General features: G+C 42.0%; 1 protein-coding gene across 24 annotated transcripts in view; it reads right to left on the minus strand.

Moving 5' to 3' along the window:
- The window catches only part of PDE1C (phosphodiesterase 1C), a 396700-nt gene that overhangs the window by 188570 nt on the left and 193102 nt on the right, over positions 1-15028 (minus strand). For 18 of the 24 annotated variants that reach the window (XM_080582939.1, XM_080582961.1, XM_080582960.1 and 15 more), the window contains one exon: positions 2913-2939. The exons of the other annotated variants lie outside the window; for them this stretch is intronic. In XM_080582939.1, coding sequence (XP_080439065.1) covers positions 2913-2939 — 27 coding nt within the window. The remainder of the gene's footprint in view (positions 1-2912; positions 2940-15028) is intronic. 24 annotated transcript variants of the gene reach the window in all.

The following is a 15028-nucleotide window of genomic DNA, read 5'->3' on the forward strand; positions in this document are numbered from 1 at the left end:
CATTTCTTTTAATCTCCCAGTGAGCTGAAGGTGCTAAGTACCTCCCAGAAAACATGGGCACACCACAGCTGGGTATCTTCATGTAAACTGGGAGCCTCACCAGACAAATAGAACATGACATAGGTCTCAGGTGCTCCAGAAAAAGCAGAAGCAACTCAGGACCTGGAAGGTCATGAGAGTTTCAGCTTCCCATTTAGTTCTCCCTCTTGCTGACTACCTCTCTAGTTACTATTTAATAAACTGTCTACTCTACACTTACCCAAGGCGAACAAGATGGAAGAATGACAGATGACCTGAGTTCTGATTAAATATCCTACTTCTTCAGTATTGCTGTGATTAATCTACATCACAGTTCAGTGGTTCAGATGCAATTACTAGGTTAGGACTAATGAAATTAGGGTTGTCTAGACAGCTGTGAAACTTCCAAGTTTATGAGGAAAATCATATCAACATATTATTGTTACAAAAGCATTTCAGCCAACTCAGTTAACAGAATGATCGATACAGAAGTCAGTATCTGGCATTTCCAATTACATTTTTAGTACCACTCAGATTTTACTTTGACTCTTTCTTCTCAAATTTTCTTGCACATATTCCTTCCCAACAGATCTGCACTCAGTGGAAAGTGTTTCTTTACACTGCAAGTTCCAGAGGACAGCAGCATTTCTCCTGTGTAGTCAAGTGCTGTTCACTACCACTTATGCATCATTATGTGATTATATGAATACCATTCCCCAAAGAGAGAGGAAGAAGATGCAAAAGCAAACAAAAGATCATTTACCGGAGCTGCCAGTAACACTCCAGAGCCTGGTGACAAAAGAACAGCAGAGATTGCTTTGAAATAAATATAATGAAGGAAAAAGAAGGAAATCCCACAACAGATGAATGTGGGAATTGAAGGCAGAGACCTGAGCCAAATCATCGGTTTATGTGTATTTCTGGAATTACCAACTCAGAGAGATGCTACCTCAAACCAGCCCTTCAATGCATCGCCACTGCCTTTTCCTGGACACCACGCTTCTGCAGCAGATGACAACACATGCCATTTCCCTATTTAGTGCTATACCTTAACCACACAGCAGCTGGCAAATCCAAGTCAGAAGCTCCCTCCATAGCCAGCAAGTTTGCCCTAGGTGCATGCACAGCACAGCTGCCAGGCGAAGCAGCTCCCTCGCTGCGGTACCCAGCCCTCTGGCCAGCAGTCAGTGCCAGCTGAGCCAGGATGTTACGAGTAGCTGCTCTGCAATTGCTGCGTGCAGGTTCCTGGAGTGGCTCCTTGCCCTGCAGAGCTGACACCGGCTGTTTCACAACTGAGGTCCGCAGAGCCCGTCTGCCCAGCAGCCAGGCAGGTGACTGCTCAGGACACAAAACGCAAACCAAACATGGGGAGAGTGAAAAAGAGAAAGTCTGAAATCACATGGGGCACAGGGCTTAACCCTGTAATGGTACATTTAAAAAGATTGCCATTTCTGATGTATTTAATTCTCTGTATGTTGCTGATCAAGCTGTTGGGTTTGTAGGAGCTTGTGACACACTTCATCTCTCTTCAGAGGCTTGCAGCAACTCTCCTGTATAGAAGAGATGCTGAACACTAACCTCCCTGATGCTGTGGTTATATACACAGAAAACACACCCAAATAAGATATGGTGCTCAGGACAATGCAGGCAGTGCTGGACACACATACACAGAGCAATCCTTCATTCTGCAAACCATTTCAGGCCCAGAACAAATCCTCTTGCACCAAGTCAACACCTCTGGCCACAGACTTTGTCATAATTAACATGGTAACATCAAGGGAAATGTGGGGAAAAAAGTAGAGCTGCATGCAGAATTAGTGTCAGCTCCACATTTAGGGAAACAACTGGAAACATATCTACCTTCTCTCTGTTCTGCATCTCACAGCATGCAATACCTGCCTGCACAGTTCAGCATAGGGATCTCCAAATCAGCATTTTCCACTGACCTGTCACAGCTCAAACACACCTCATCAGTGACTCAGGCCACCACACTTCAGTCTCCTGTGGCTGTGACACACAAGCACATGCACAGACTGTCCCACCAGCGCTGCGCTGGTGTGGTCATCTTCAGCACAAGCTGACAGCAAGTCTGCCAGCTTCCTCCATCATCACACAACATGAAAAGGCACATTCAGCAGAGCCACAGTGTTTAGTCTTTAGGAAGCACTCTGCAGGAGTCTCAAATCCTGTTAAAGTCAACACAAACTAAAGATGCTCAGCACGCCTTGAGATTAAGCCACCAATTAATACTCCAGATGCAGGGGAGGGGGTGTCAGGTCAGTACCAAAAAAACTGCCCTGCAAAGAGTGTGGTCTGAAGCAACCAAGCACAAGGGCTCCAAAGAAAGAAAAATGAACCTGTCAAAGAACCCCATTAGTCCTCCCTCCTGCAAGGAGGCAGTAAGATAACTAGATCAGGTAGCTGTAATAGGGCCCGTTAATCAACAGGATCCCTGTTTCCCTTCAGTCTCCTTCAAAGCCACAGATCGTTAGCAGCACTACAAGCCAACAATCCATTTTTTATTACAGCATGAGTAAGTGATAAGAGTTAGAACTAGCAGATCGTGCAGAAGGAACAGAGTGACGTTTATTAGGGTTTGACCTTCAAGGACAAATATTTTTGTCCTTACCCAGGGAGAACCACCCCTAACGTCAAAGGGGAGGACTATCACTAGTGCCAGAGGGAATTTGGAGCAGCAGTGCAGGATGGACCTTCAAGTAGGGCAACAATCAGTAGAATGGTATGTCCCTGGGAACAAAACCAATCTGGTAACAGGAAAATCCTCCTTCAAACCCCCTAACAAAACAAAACAAAAAAAAAAAAAAAAAAAGAGAGAGAGAGAGAGAGAGAGATGACTCACAAATACCTTCCAGTCCTCTGCGATATAGTCTTACCTTTGTGATGTTTTCTTGTATTTTCTCCTGCAGGAAAAGAACAAAATACAACTCAGATAAGAAAGCTCCACTGCTGAGGATGAGAAAAGGAGAGGGTCAGAAATCAGGCACAATTAAGTAATGTCACTTTTGCCTCGAGACTGCCCCAAAACTGATGCAGCTATCTCCTTCTGCTAACCTCGGTGGCTGTTGCCATTAACTCCTGTAGAAAGAAGAATGTGTTTGCCTGTGTGCATCGTGCCCTTTTCTTGTAAGACGGGGTCACAACAGCTAGAAAAGGAGTTACTACTCTAAATGACTTGGGGTGCATCCAATCACATTGCCTGCAGTCAGTCAGAGCAAAGCCCCAGTGGTTTTACAGCAGCCTTGCTCTGTAAAGAAAATCCAGACCCTAGCAAGTTCTCTACCCTGCCAAATCCCATAAGCCACACCAGAGTTCAGTGCTTGTACCTCAGGTCCTAACAGATCTGAGCCCAGGACTAGGAATGGCAAGAGCAATGAACTTACTGACAGCACCTCTTCACCTGCCTAGCCCAAGGATCCAGCCCTTCCACCAAACCAATTATTGCAAAGGCTGCAAACCCCTTCTCTTCTTAGCATGGTGGATTTTGTCCTCTACAGCAGGCAATGGCATAAGCTGTCAACACTCAATGGAAAGCCCTGCTGTATGATTGCCTGTGTGGCTATACACAGGCATATCTGCACTATACTTTGACTGTGAGCTTGTTATCCTGCAAGAGACATGTTCAATAGCTTTGCATGGTGTCGGGCAAAACAGGGCATTGATCCTACTTGAGTTCAGCCTTGCTTCTGTATTTTAAAGTAAAGCTAATGAGCTCTACACTTAAAAAGCAGTGATGGGAACACAGTGTGAACCATCATGAGGAGTGCAAGATCAACATGCTGTTGTTCAGCCAGACACTTACAGGTGGTCCCCACGTTTTGAGTGTGTAGGTAATGTTGTTATAACTGCTTTACTGCTGTGAGCATCAAGCTCTGCTTTTTCATCTCTGATAATACTGGAAACAGAAAACTGTGGCTAAGTCAGATAGGCCCAGAATACCCTAACAAGGGGTATTCTTTGTTAAAAAAAAAAATGGGGAAAAAGAAAAAAAAAAGGAATGTAGTGCTATTTTATACTTAATAAGATTCATGAATAGGGTATCCTGGCTGTCAAATATTTCATTTGATATTACCTTTAGAAAAGGTACTCAAGCGTGGTCTTACTTCTGTATTCTGACCGTGCCATAGAAGTCCTAGATATTTACTTTAGAAAAATTTTTAAATATTTCATTTACACTTTACTGTGTGAAGAATTACCTATTTAAATTTGAACGGATGCAGAAGAGTAAAAGAACATTCACAGAAGTATTGAGAGTCTAGCTTACTGGCATTCAAGATGATAATATATAAAGGCAGAAGCCCACTTGGACCCATCTGATTCTAAGGGAATTTTTATTTTAATTACAGAACGAAGAAGAAGAGAAATTTAATTTTGCAGAGTTGGAAGTTTGTATTCTAACAAACATAGAACTTCACTAAATTTGCTTGCAAAATGAAAATGCTGAAAAAAACTCCTGCTTGCTTGGCCATTTTAGTGCAGGTTGATCACATTGTATTCTTCCCAAGAAATCTTCTTTTTTTTTTTTTCCTGATATATAAATTTTACATTTTAAAATTTCGAATTGTTATTTACCAGTCACTTCTTTCCCCTGAAAGTGTTCTATGTTGTGTTGCAGTACTGTCAGAGCTACTTTTCCCTTTATCAGTCAGTGACTTTGTAAAGTGTTTTTCTTTCAGCCAACCTTCACATTCCAGCAAAAATACCTTTCATAAACTCCTGATTAGCCAAAAGTTTCTTGTATACTTTAAAGAGGTGACCCAGCCCTAGGGTCCTGTTTGCATTTGAGTAATAACATCACTTATCGGTTATACCTTTACCACTCCTTATTTTCAAGAAGATTTTTACTGCATTAGAAAACTGGGCAATACCATAGATGACAGTACTAGGAAAAGGGCATTTGTGTAGCCATAGGAGGTATAAGAAACATAAATACATTTTTTTATTATTGCTTATTGTTTCCACACCTGCAGTCCAATTACAGTTAAGGTTTATGTGTAGTGAGTTAGTGACTGAGTTTACAGGCACTGAATTTGCATGTTACAGTTGAAGACAATATAACTACAGGAATAGATTCAGCATCCCTACTGCACACACTTGCTTTAAAAAGAATGTCCCTAGCAGCTGCATCCATACTACTGCTGACATCTAGCAAAAAAAATTACTGTATTCCTGCACTTCCAGAATTCCCCCACCACCAAAAAAATAAATAAATCTGACAATGCCACCTACCAACATTATAAAAAGATGATGCTGGCACTATAAAAATGTTTTCAAACATGGCCTTCAAATTGCTTTTGAAAAAGTAGACAGTGTCAATGTCCACCTGCTTTAAGCTTGCAAGCCACCGCTTGCAACTACCTCCCATTAAATATGATCATTGTAAACAACGAAATTAGAAAGTGCCTCTTATAATACCACAGCCAATGGATAACTGCAATCAGCCAATATATATGAATTAATAGGAGCAAACTGGAGGGAGGGGGTTATTTGGTTTGATGTTTCCTTGCTTTTTTGTAAAACATGCGGGACAATCTATCCTAGCCTATCTCTCCAAGAGGATACTATACTAGGAGGACCTGGCTGCTCAAAATTGTCTTTATCAGAGGCTTTGGGATAAACCTGGAAACGCGCATCTTCCAGTCAAACTCAAGGGACGGGTGATTTTCTGATAACAAAACCAAACTGACACAGAGGAAGAATGATGATGAATTAAAGGAGGCAGTGTTACAGCTTCCTGCACCTGTGGGCTGTCCAGTGCTCATGCCTGCAATAAGGCTTACAGAAATTACCAAATCTGTTTAGGTTCAGTTTCTTTCCCGCTATGCACGTGCCATGCTAGAAGAACAACCCCATCCATTAAATCATGTTTTCTGTTGTGGAATGTATTACTCTCAGACCTACATTAAGCTTGTATATTAAAAATAATAATAAAAAGGTAGATTTTTTTCTCATTCTGAAGAGAATTAACAGGTGACTCACACTTGGTAGGGCCTGTATTGCTAGTGTAAACTAGAAAAAACTACTCTGAACTTCAGGTATATACACCTGCACAAGTGTAGTATGAAGTCAGAACTGATTTAGTACAAGCAGGCTACTGGAGCCTAATGAAAATAAACCCAGTAGGAGTTTTAAAAACACATATTTCGTAACAAGCAAAATATAAAAAAAAAAGTGGCAGATAGGACAAAACTTCTGCCTGAAATGAGATGGTGTCAACATGAGAATTGAGCCCACTATTTCAGTATCTGCTTTTCTAGAGAGGAATAAGTCTTTCATATCATCAGAAAATAATAATAATATGATGGTCAGACATAAAATTAGGACTCAGGCCTAGGACCACACCTTGAATGGTATTTAAGCAGCAACAGGATGTAGATAGATAAAGCTACATAAGCGCTCAACTCCCATTGAAATAAACAGACATGCAAAATTTGTGTGCTTTCATCCCTGCCAACTTCTCTTAGTCTAAGTATCCTGTTCCCAAAATTATGTTTCTACTTCTGTCATTTAATGCTGGTGTACCTTTAAGCAAATCACTTTCTTCCTATGTTTCCCCTTCAGACACTGTTTCTGGTAGTTTCTTAGACCTTTAGGGTTGCAGTTTGTATAAATGGTTTTGTAGATAAATTCATAACAATGGGACAAAACTGGAGCCCAAGTAATGAGACTTCTAAGTTGTTCCAGAAAGCCCTCACACTTTTTGAGCATCTACAAGCCCAGAGATGAAGAGAATTTTATAGAAACACACAATAACAGCATTTGAATCTCATAACAACCTCCTCAGACCTTATTTTGCTGAGACGTGAGTTAACAGACTGAGTAGGTATGGAGAGGAGTGCAGGTGGAGGGGATGGTGGAATTAAACAGCTCTGCCAACTGTTCTGTTTTTGCCCCATAATCATACATACAACTCAGAATATCAACTAGGTAGATGAATTGCTCTTTCACTCCTACACAGCCTTTGAAGAATTACCTAAATCACTTAAATTTTTTTTACTCATAACAGCAGCTTGGTTAAAACAGTGTTATTCCATATTTGTTCCACAGGGTTTTTGGTATTAATTGCATCCCCTCAGCACGTGAAGTAAAACTGTGGGTACTACAGAAATAGTAGAAGGATTTTTGCCTAGCTTCATCCCTGAAAATCTACACTGAAAATTAAAAGTTAATGAGCATTATGCTCTGCTCGCACACAGGTGCTAGGAAGTAATGGGTTGTATCTGCCCTTGGCTCATCAGCATCTCCACATGCTCATAACTGCCAGTGCAGTGATCAGCGTTAGGCCACCAGCTGACGAACTTGCTGTTAACAACTGGAGGTACACACAGGTGAGTGCTGGTGACAATTTTTAGTGAATTAATGCTTCGCGGCTAAGTGGCCATCAGCATGCCCTTAGCCTGCTGAGATGGTCAAACAACTTAATTTTCTGGCTGAGGCTCATAATTTGCCATCCACAGTGGCCTGAAATAACATGCTTTGTTTTGCTTGGGCATTGCAAAAGATTTGGAAGGGAACCCGGTGGTTCAAAGGAGTTTAGAAAGCCAGATATATCTTTCGAAGTCCTTGAAATTCAGTGGCCTTTGCTCTCCCATTTGTACCTCCAGCTGACAATGCACAAGCCTGGATCTAATGCAGCATCTGGTTTTATGCTGGATCCATGTTCCTTTGGGAAAAAGAGGGCAACGACTGTTTAGGGAACCAGGAGACTAGCTAGAGTGAATCCGCTACAGCAATTTAAGACATTGCCCCCAGACGTCTGTGCATAGTGCCTGCCACAGGTCAGCATCCTCACAGCACAACCAGTAGACATAAGCACATCCCCGGGCATCAGCTGCCTCAGCGCAAAGTTCAGCATTTTGGCTTACACTGCCAGCAATGGTGGCTTTAAGCAAAGATGCTGGGTTTTGTACTGCCACAGCTGAGGCACGCTCTTTACTGCTTGCTCTGCAGCAAAAGCAGAGGCAAAACTGCCAGGGGCATTAACTCATTCAACTGATGCAGCAAGCCTCGCTGAAGCTTGGCTTTCGTACCCTTATTTTTGTCACTGACATCAGTAAGCATAATTGGAGCTACATGCAGAGAAAGGTAATTCTTGTCTGAAGAAGAACGTTTTACAAAAGATACTTCTTCAGGACAACCACAGTTGTTAAAGAAAGCAGTTGTCATGAGCAAGTATTTAAAACGAATTATTCTTAGACTGGAGGGGAAAGAGGGACTCTTCCTCTTTTATATTTAGAAGCTTTATAATTAGCATGTTTAAGATATGAGTGGGAGCTTAATCATCCATTAACAAAAGAACTCAACAACATCTGTCCTTTAGTATTGGAGCTCCATCACACCCGTATCCTAGGCAAGCCAGGGCTATTCATCTCTGTTTCCCTGCCAGGTTCCTCTGACCAGCTCATTCAGAAGCACACAGAGACAAAGCCACTTCACCGCACTGAAACATCCACCTTGTCACATACAAATTCTGACAGGCTTTCTTTCCTGCCAGAGTGGGGCTTCTGATGTTAAAATAGCTGTTAAGGTTACCCTTCTGAAAGTCTGTTTTGTAGTTTAGCAAACCAGCAATGAGATAAGCGATACAATTTGGCAAAACAAAAACAAGTCTCTCTGCAAGTCAAATCTAGAAGATGAATCCTGCTCTTGTATTAGCCACCAGTGAATCTGCAGCCATACTGGCTGATATCCCTCCCTTGTTTACTTTAGCAGCCATAATTCATATTTACTGCTTTTCTCACCAGATCCTTCCAATTCATTGATCCAGAACCCCCAAGATTTCCCCTCAAAGCCTGGGCAGCAGGACAAAGAGTATTTCCCAGATCCCAAGCCCTGGTGCTTTCCCTGGCCATACCACAGCAGCATATTAACTTGTAACAGAGGGAGGCAACATCTCCCAGTGCATCCCTGCCAAGAAGCAGAGGTGGGGAGCTCAAATAAAGCTAGTTTTTCCAACTGATGGGATCATTTAAATTGAAAATCTTCTCTCCCAGAGGCTTGATATTCTGAATCATGCAGTGCATCACCAATTAATCGTCATCATCACAGGATTAGTGATGCATTTACGTTATGTTACCAAAGCCTATATTAATAACCATGTTTAAATCAATTCACAAACACAAAAATAATAATAATAATAAAAATCTCACAGCACAGACTAAGGACTGGCATCTGTCAAAGCTCAGGATCCCAGGGGAGCCCTGACCAGAATTCAGGAATATATTGAGATTGCCAGACTTTGAAGGGTATGATGCCATCAACTGCTACTGGGTTTTTAATTCCATAATTGAAACAGGATGACCTGCTTTCTTTCTTTATTCACTCTCCATTCAATAGCAAATATAATTTATTGTTTCTTCCACATGGGCTGGTTAGCAAAATACTGTGCTAAGTTAAAAACAATACCATCACAGAGACTAATAACAACAGAGGAGAAGAAATGGTAAGAAGTGGGTGAGGAAGGAAGAAAAGATTTCACCCAGTACTTAAAATGTGATGGAGGTTTTATACGGGATTTTAGAAAACAATAAGAGTCATTTTAAATCGGACCCTGACCTACATGGGGACATAGTAAAATGAGAGGATGAGGCAGTCATTTTTCTCATTTTAAGAAGATTATAAGAGTCTGCATGCTCTGAAGCACAGGCATGTGCCTTGCAACCACACAAAGACAAGAAATATTCACAACATGAAATAGGTATGATGATTTCAGAAGAAACAGAAACAAGATAGTGGAGAGTGACAACAGATCTACAACCAAAAAATGGGGGGGAAAAGCATCACATCTTAGAAATAAGAGGAAACAAAGTGTAAATTTAGCTTGGGCTCAACTTGCAATTGGTTTCTCAAACTAAATAAAGTATGAAAATAATTCAAGGTCAACAAATATCCTCATGCTTTTGCACAAGGAAGATGCTATTTTGATATGTAGCCAATCTGACTGACCATAAGCTTTCACCAGTTTAGCTACCCAGTTTTCTAAACAACTGGGCAAACGAGTATTTCAAGAAACTTAGAGCCTCATCTCCAAAGTGGATGGCAATTGTTAGGCCATACAAGAATTGACTGATTTCTCATCTTGCCTCTGATTTTCTGTAACCTTTTGCCATGACAAGGCTCTGTTCTGCATTTAAACAACCAGTTTCCCACTTAGTCATTTGGGTTGAATGTGTTTATTGAGTCTGTGTGAAGTGTAACTGGAGAGGCAATGTTTCTAAATGCTCCTCATAGAAAAGCCTCGGTGGCAGCACAAGCTGTGAGGGGTTTGTTCTGCAGTGCAGCTCAAGGTAGCTGCAATCCCTTCTCTAGCAGCTTAGTAAAGAGTGGACAGAGCCTGAAGGCATTACAGATGGTATTTATGTATATGGTCTCAGCAAATTGGCATTAATGACAAATACATGCTATTGTATATGCTCTTAGGAGAGCTGATGACCTTAAATTGCACTCAGGCCCAAATTCCTTGTCTCACCACTGAAGTGCCAGGCACCAATTCACTAGCAAAGTAGGGGTTCAAGTGTGAGGAGGGTGAAAGAAGAAAGAGGGAAAGAAGAGATGGTAAAAAGGAGGTCCCTCTCAAGATCTGTTCCTACAGATGAGGAGGATCCAACTGACTTTACCTGCTTAGCACCACAAACTCAACCCAGGTCTTGATCTCATCTCCCAAGGTTAGTGTAAATGCAGTCACCTATTCACCACCCTCAAGAGCAGGAGTGCTGGGTAGGACCCCATACAGCTATAACAATTTTATTCAGACAATGGCATGTGAGAGCTGTATTAGTTAAAGGTATTTTATTTTCCACTGCCGTAAAGATGATCCATGATCAATTGTCAGGATTTTAGTTAGCTTCATTTTTAACAAAGGGCAATCGTGGCTTGCTCAAACTTTGATAAACAGCACCGGCTGTCTGAAGAGGTGAGTTACCTGCTGTGCATCCCTCCATGACATAGTACATATACCAAATGAGGAGAAAATGAAGCGAAGAAAAAGTTTACTCATCTATGTGGTCTGCACTGAATAGTGTGTATGTAGGAAGGCTCAAAGGTTTCAAGCAAGACAGTCTGGCACACAAGGATCTTTGGGAAACAGTGGGAACCCTGTGGAGACAGCTGAGCGCTCCAGCTTGGTCACAAAATGAGGTATCCATAAGAGCAAATCAGAAAGACTAACTCAAATTCAGTTCTGGAACTATCTTGTACCAGGCAACAGACTGGACTGGTATTTTAATGTGTTGGCATCTTGACTACCAAAAAAGTCAGCAAAATTTGTTCTAAAGATTTCTAAAAATACAGTTTAATTCATGTAGATTTTGTACAGAACCAGTAAAATTACTGAAATCTTGAAGCTTCTCCTCTATTTTTACTCAGTTTTCCATCACACTTCATACAAACCCAACCAACCAAACAAAACAAAAGGAAACAAAAACTGTTAAAAAAACTTGCCATTGCAGTTAGCATGGACTTAGTTGAAGAAAAATACTAAGTAAAAAGTAAAAGGGGGTTGTTTCTGAAAACCTGGCCCTTTGAAGAGAATATGATCTACTGCTCATTCTGTTTTTTCTTAGTACACAACCAGCAAATTATCTTGTGCTTCATATATATCCTATTCCAAAGAAAAGAGTATGCTCATAAAAATCCAGTTACAGGAAAGTACTTTTCAGGAAAACAAAGTCCTGAAGCCTGAAAAGAAGAAAGAGCAGTTCTCAGTATCCACATTTATAAATAAAATAAAATAAAATAATTAAAAAAAAAAAAGATTGTGAAGTCACATCACTGCATGACGTTTGCATGTTTACTGTTTTAAAGTACATTTATACTTAGTATGACCCTGTGTTGCTTTCTAGCTGGCCACTCCAAATGACTTACGGAACATTTGGCTCTGAAATAAATAAAGGGGATGACTTGCAAAGTACAGGATGGGTGGCACTTCAACATGCCTATCCTGAAGCCTCTCCCACTGAAGAGATTGTGACACGTATTGCAAAATGGGATCAGAGGGGCTGGGAGGGAAGAATATCTCCCTGCTGCTCTGAGTATAGATGTGCTGCACATTGTGTTTAGACGGCAACACTGACCTCGCAAGTGGGATGCTGCTTCCTTGTTATTACAATGTCTCAAAAAGGCAGCATATACGCAATCTTTCCTGTGCGTTCTTAAGTTGTATCCTGTTCATTTTCCTACAGAAAGAGCTTATAAAAACAAGTCAGGTCAACAAGAAGTGTAAAAGGGGACAGTTCCTTTTGCAGTAACGTAACGCATCATTTTGCCGAGCACGTATGGCAGCAATATTGATGTATCCTGTGTGTTCAAAGCATGTAATAGTTTAGCTGGAATTCCATTCCCCCAGTGGGAAAAAGCTGTGAGACCCTGGAAGAAACAAGCATGAACAGATTAAAAACTTATTTTACTTACTGCTACTATGTAAAATGAACATATTCAGATTCTGCAGGAGCCAAACAGGCAGCTGTCCAGTCTGTTTCATGCAGGGCGGCTCTTTGATTAGTAACAGTACGCACAATGATGGGGGAGAGTGTGTGCGGGGGGAAATCATTGTTCATACCCTGGATTAAATATCTAGACAGGAAACATGGACTGGAATTACATCAGGCCAGACCAGCCACGTGCGTGAAATCACTAAACAAATCTGCATCTTGCCCTAAGCTCTAGTAAATCTATCAGACTGCTGCTTGTTATTGTTTCCCCTTCCAACCCTCCTCCTCCTGAACACAACCCACCCGCTCTGTCTGCTCGTAGACAGCTGGTGTGACGCAGAATTTTAAATCTCATGGTTTTTGTGCCAGGCCCTCTCCTGATTCTGGGTTACAGGCTGAAACACTCGGATTACTGTTTAACAAGCCTAAACATGGGGCGAAAAAATTGCCACACAAAGATGCAGTGTTCCCTTTCCAAAATAAGGCTCCTCTCCCCATCCCCATTCCCCACCTCCCAGCCACCCCCTCCTTCAGCACGCCAATTTTTAGAAATGATTCAGGGCTTTCTGCAACATGACTTTGTGCAGTGAGGGAGGGACGGCTATTGTCCTGACAGTGCCTCCTTGTTAACAGACCACTCATTAAATGTGACCCTTAGGAAAAGGCAACATTTAAACTTCTTGTGAACAGCCAATGCTTTTTTTCTGGGCTTCCCACCACTCTGTGTTTCACCAGGAACAGTGACATTACAGAGGGGGGCAGGCTGAAGAGCAACATGACTCTGAGAGAGCCTGCAGAAGCCTGCTTAGAGGAGAAGAGATTTCATGGAGGGTCCTTAGTGTTGGACCTCTGCCTTTACTGTCCTCAGAACTGCTGGTTGCAGCGTGGCTCAGCACCTTCAGCAGACCGTAGGCTATTCTGTCCACATTAGTTCTACATTGCTATGGCTTTATCCTCTGTACGGAATAAGACTTCCCATCTTTCCTTCCTTTACCCCCTATGCATGAAAAACATGGTGCGATGACATACAGCTAACTACCGAATAAGGCATGACAGCAAAACAAAAGAAGAGTGGAAGGAGGGGAGCAGAACCCACAGCAATGCCCGCCTGCTGCCATCTGCAGCTCAGGAGCACTGCCCTGTGCTCAGGGCCTGGGAACTCCTCACCACACAGGGGAAACTTCGGCAGAGGGAAATGGGACGGACGGGTGAGCAGATGGGAACGGTCTTTGAGCATGCATGCAGGGAACGGAGGAGGGTGTGCGAAATTTCTATTATTTAAGGCCCTACTCCCTGCTGTCGCCAGCTGTCTCGCAAGCAACTAGATGCCACAGCAACCGTGGGAAGGGGAGGGGGGTGGTCTTCAGAAAGCTCAGACACAAAGATGTTTTTAAATAAGCAAATCCTCCAGTCCTGTCCACATGGCAAGTGCCACGGTTGTGATTGCTATTCTAGTTCTTAAAAGTTCGGCTGCTTTAAGGTTGGAGTCAAGTTTCCTGCCTCCATAAGGTGAAGGTAATTCAAAATGCAATTTGATGTTTCACAGACATTGAGGCTAGGTGGGACCATTATGATAATTTACTCTGAGTTACTCAGCAAATTTGCATAACTCAGGAATTTCATTCTTCTCCATTTGCAAGGGGATGTCTTCACTGCAGTCAAGCTAATTAGAAACAGGTCTTATAGAGATCAGTGAGCGTTTATATGAAAGCTTCTCTCTGCAAAGCACTTTAGAGACACTCTCCATATGAAATGAATGACTTTATCTACACATCCCGTCAAACTGCATCCGAATCAGTAGGCTCCCTGAACCTAGAATGCAAGTGCAAAGAGGGGAAAGGAAAGATGACTGCCCAGACAAAACTAGTGAGAACAACTGGAGGGAGAATTTTTAGTGGTGTTACACCAAGAACAAGGCCCAAATACCAAAAACAATTTCCCCACCCTGTGAAAAAAAAAAAAAAAAGGCAATAGCATCCTGAAGGAGGGCCCCTCATTCATCTGAATGAAGACATACTCAGAACATGATGCAAGAGCAGTGTTTTGGGCAGCATTTATAACCAGCAGTATTTTTGCAACGTGTAGGCTTTCCTTCAAGCCCTCCCATTAAAATTTCAGTGAGGCAGAAAATACTGTGCTACAAATTGGGCAACATTTTCAAATGCCCTTAAAGGCAGCCCTTGTCCCTGTGATTTTCAGCAAAACTCAAACTCCTAAATGACTTGCGTACATGTTGTGCTATGAGCTATTTTAAGCTGTGAGTAAATAAATCTAACAAATGTTTACATGTAGGGGCCTGAAGAACCCACAGAGCTACCTCCTTTCTCCCCCTGCCCTTCCTCCCCCCTCCTTTTTTAAAGCTGTCTAGTTTTCCTCTCCACCCTTACTGAGTCAGTATGGTCTTTTGTATATGAGCTCCCAATTCTCCCCCCACAGCCTCAACCCCCACAGCTTCCTCTTCTTTCACTTTTCAAGCAAGTCTGAAAAGAAGAGTTCTCCCATCTGACTGTAGCTGTCCCTGCTGCACCAATGTGTATAGGAGCATATTTAAATTGTGTATTCAG

This window comes from Anser brachyrhynchus (assembly GCF_964034855.1).
Source record: "Anser brachyrhynchus genome assembly, chromosome: 2".
Classification (NCBI taxonomy): Eukaryota; Metazoa; Chordata; class Aves; order Anseriformes; family Anatidae; genus Anser; species Anser brachyrhynchus.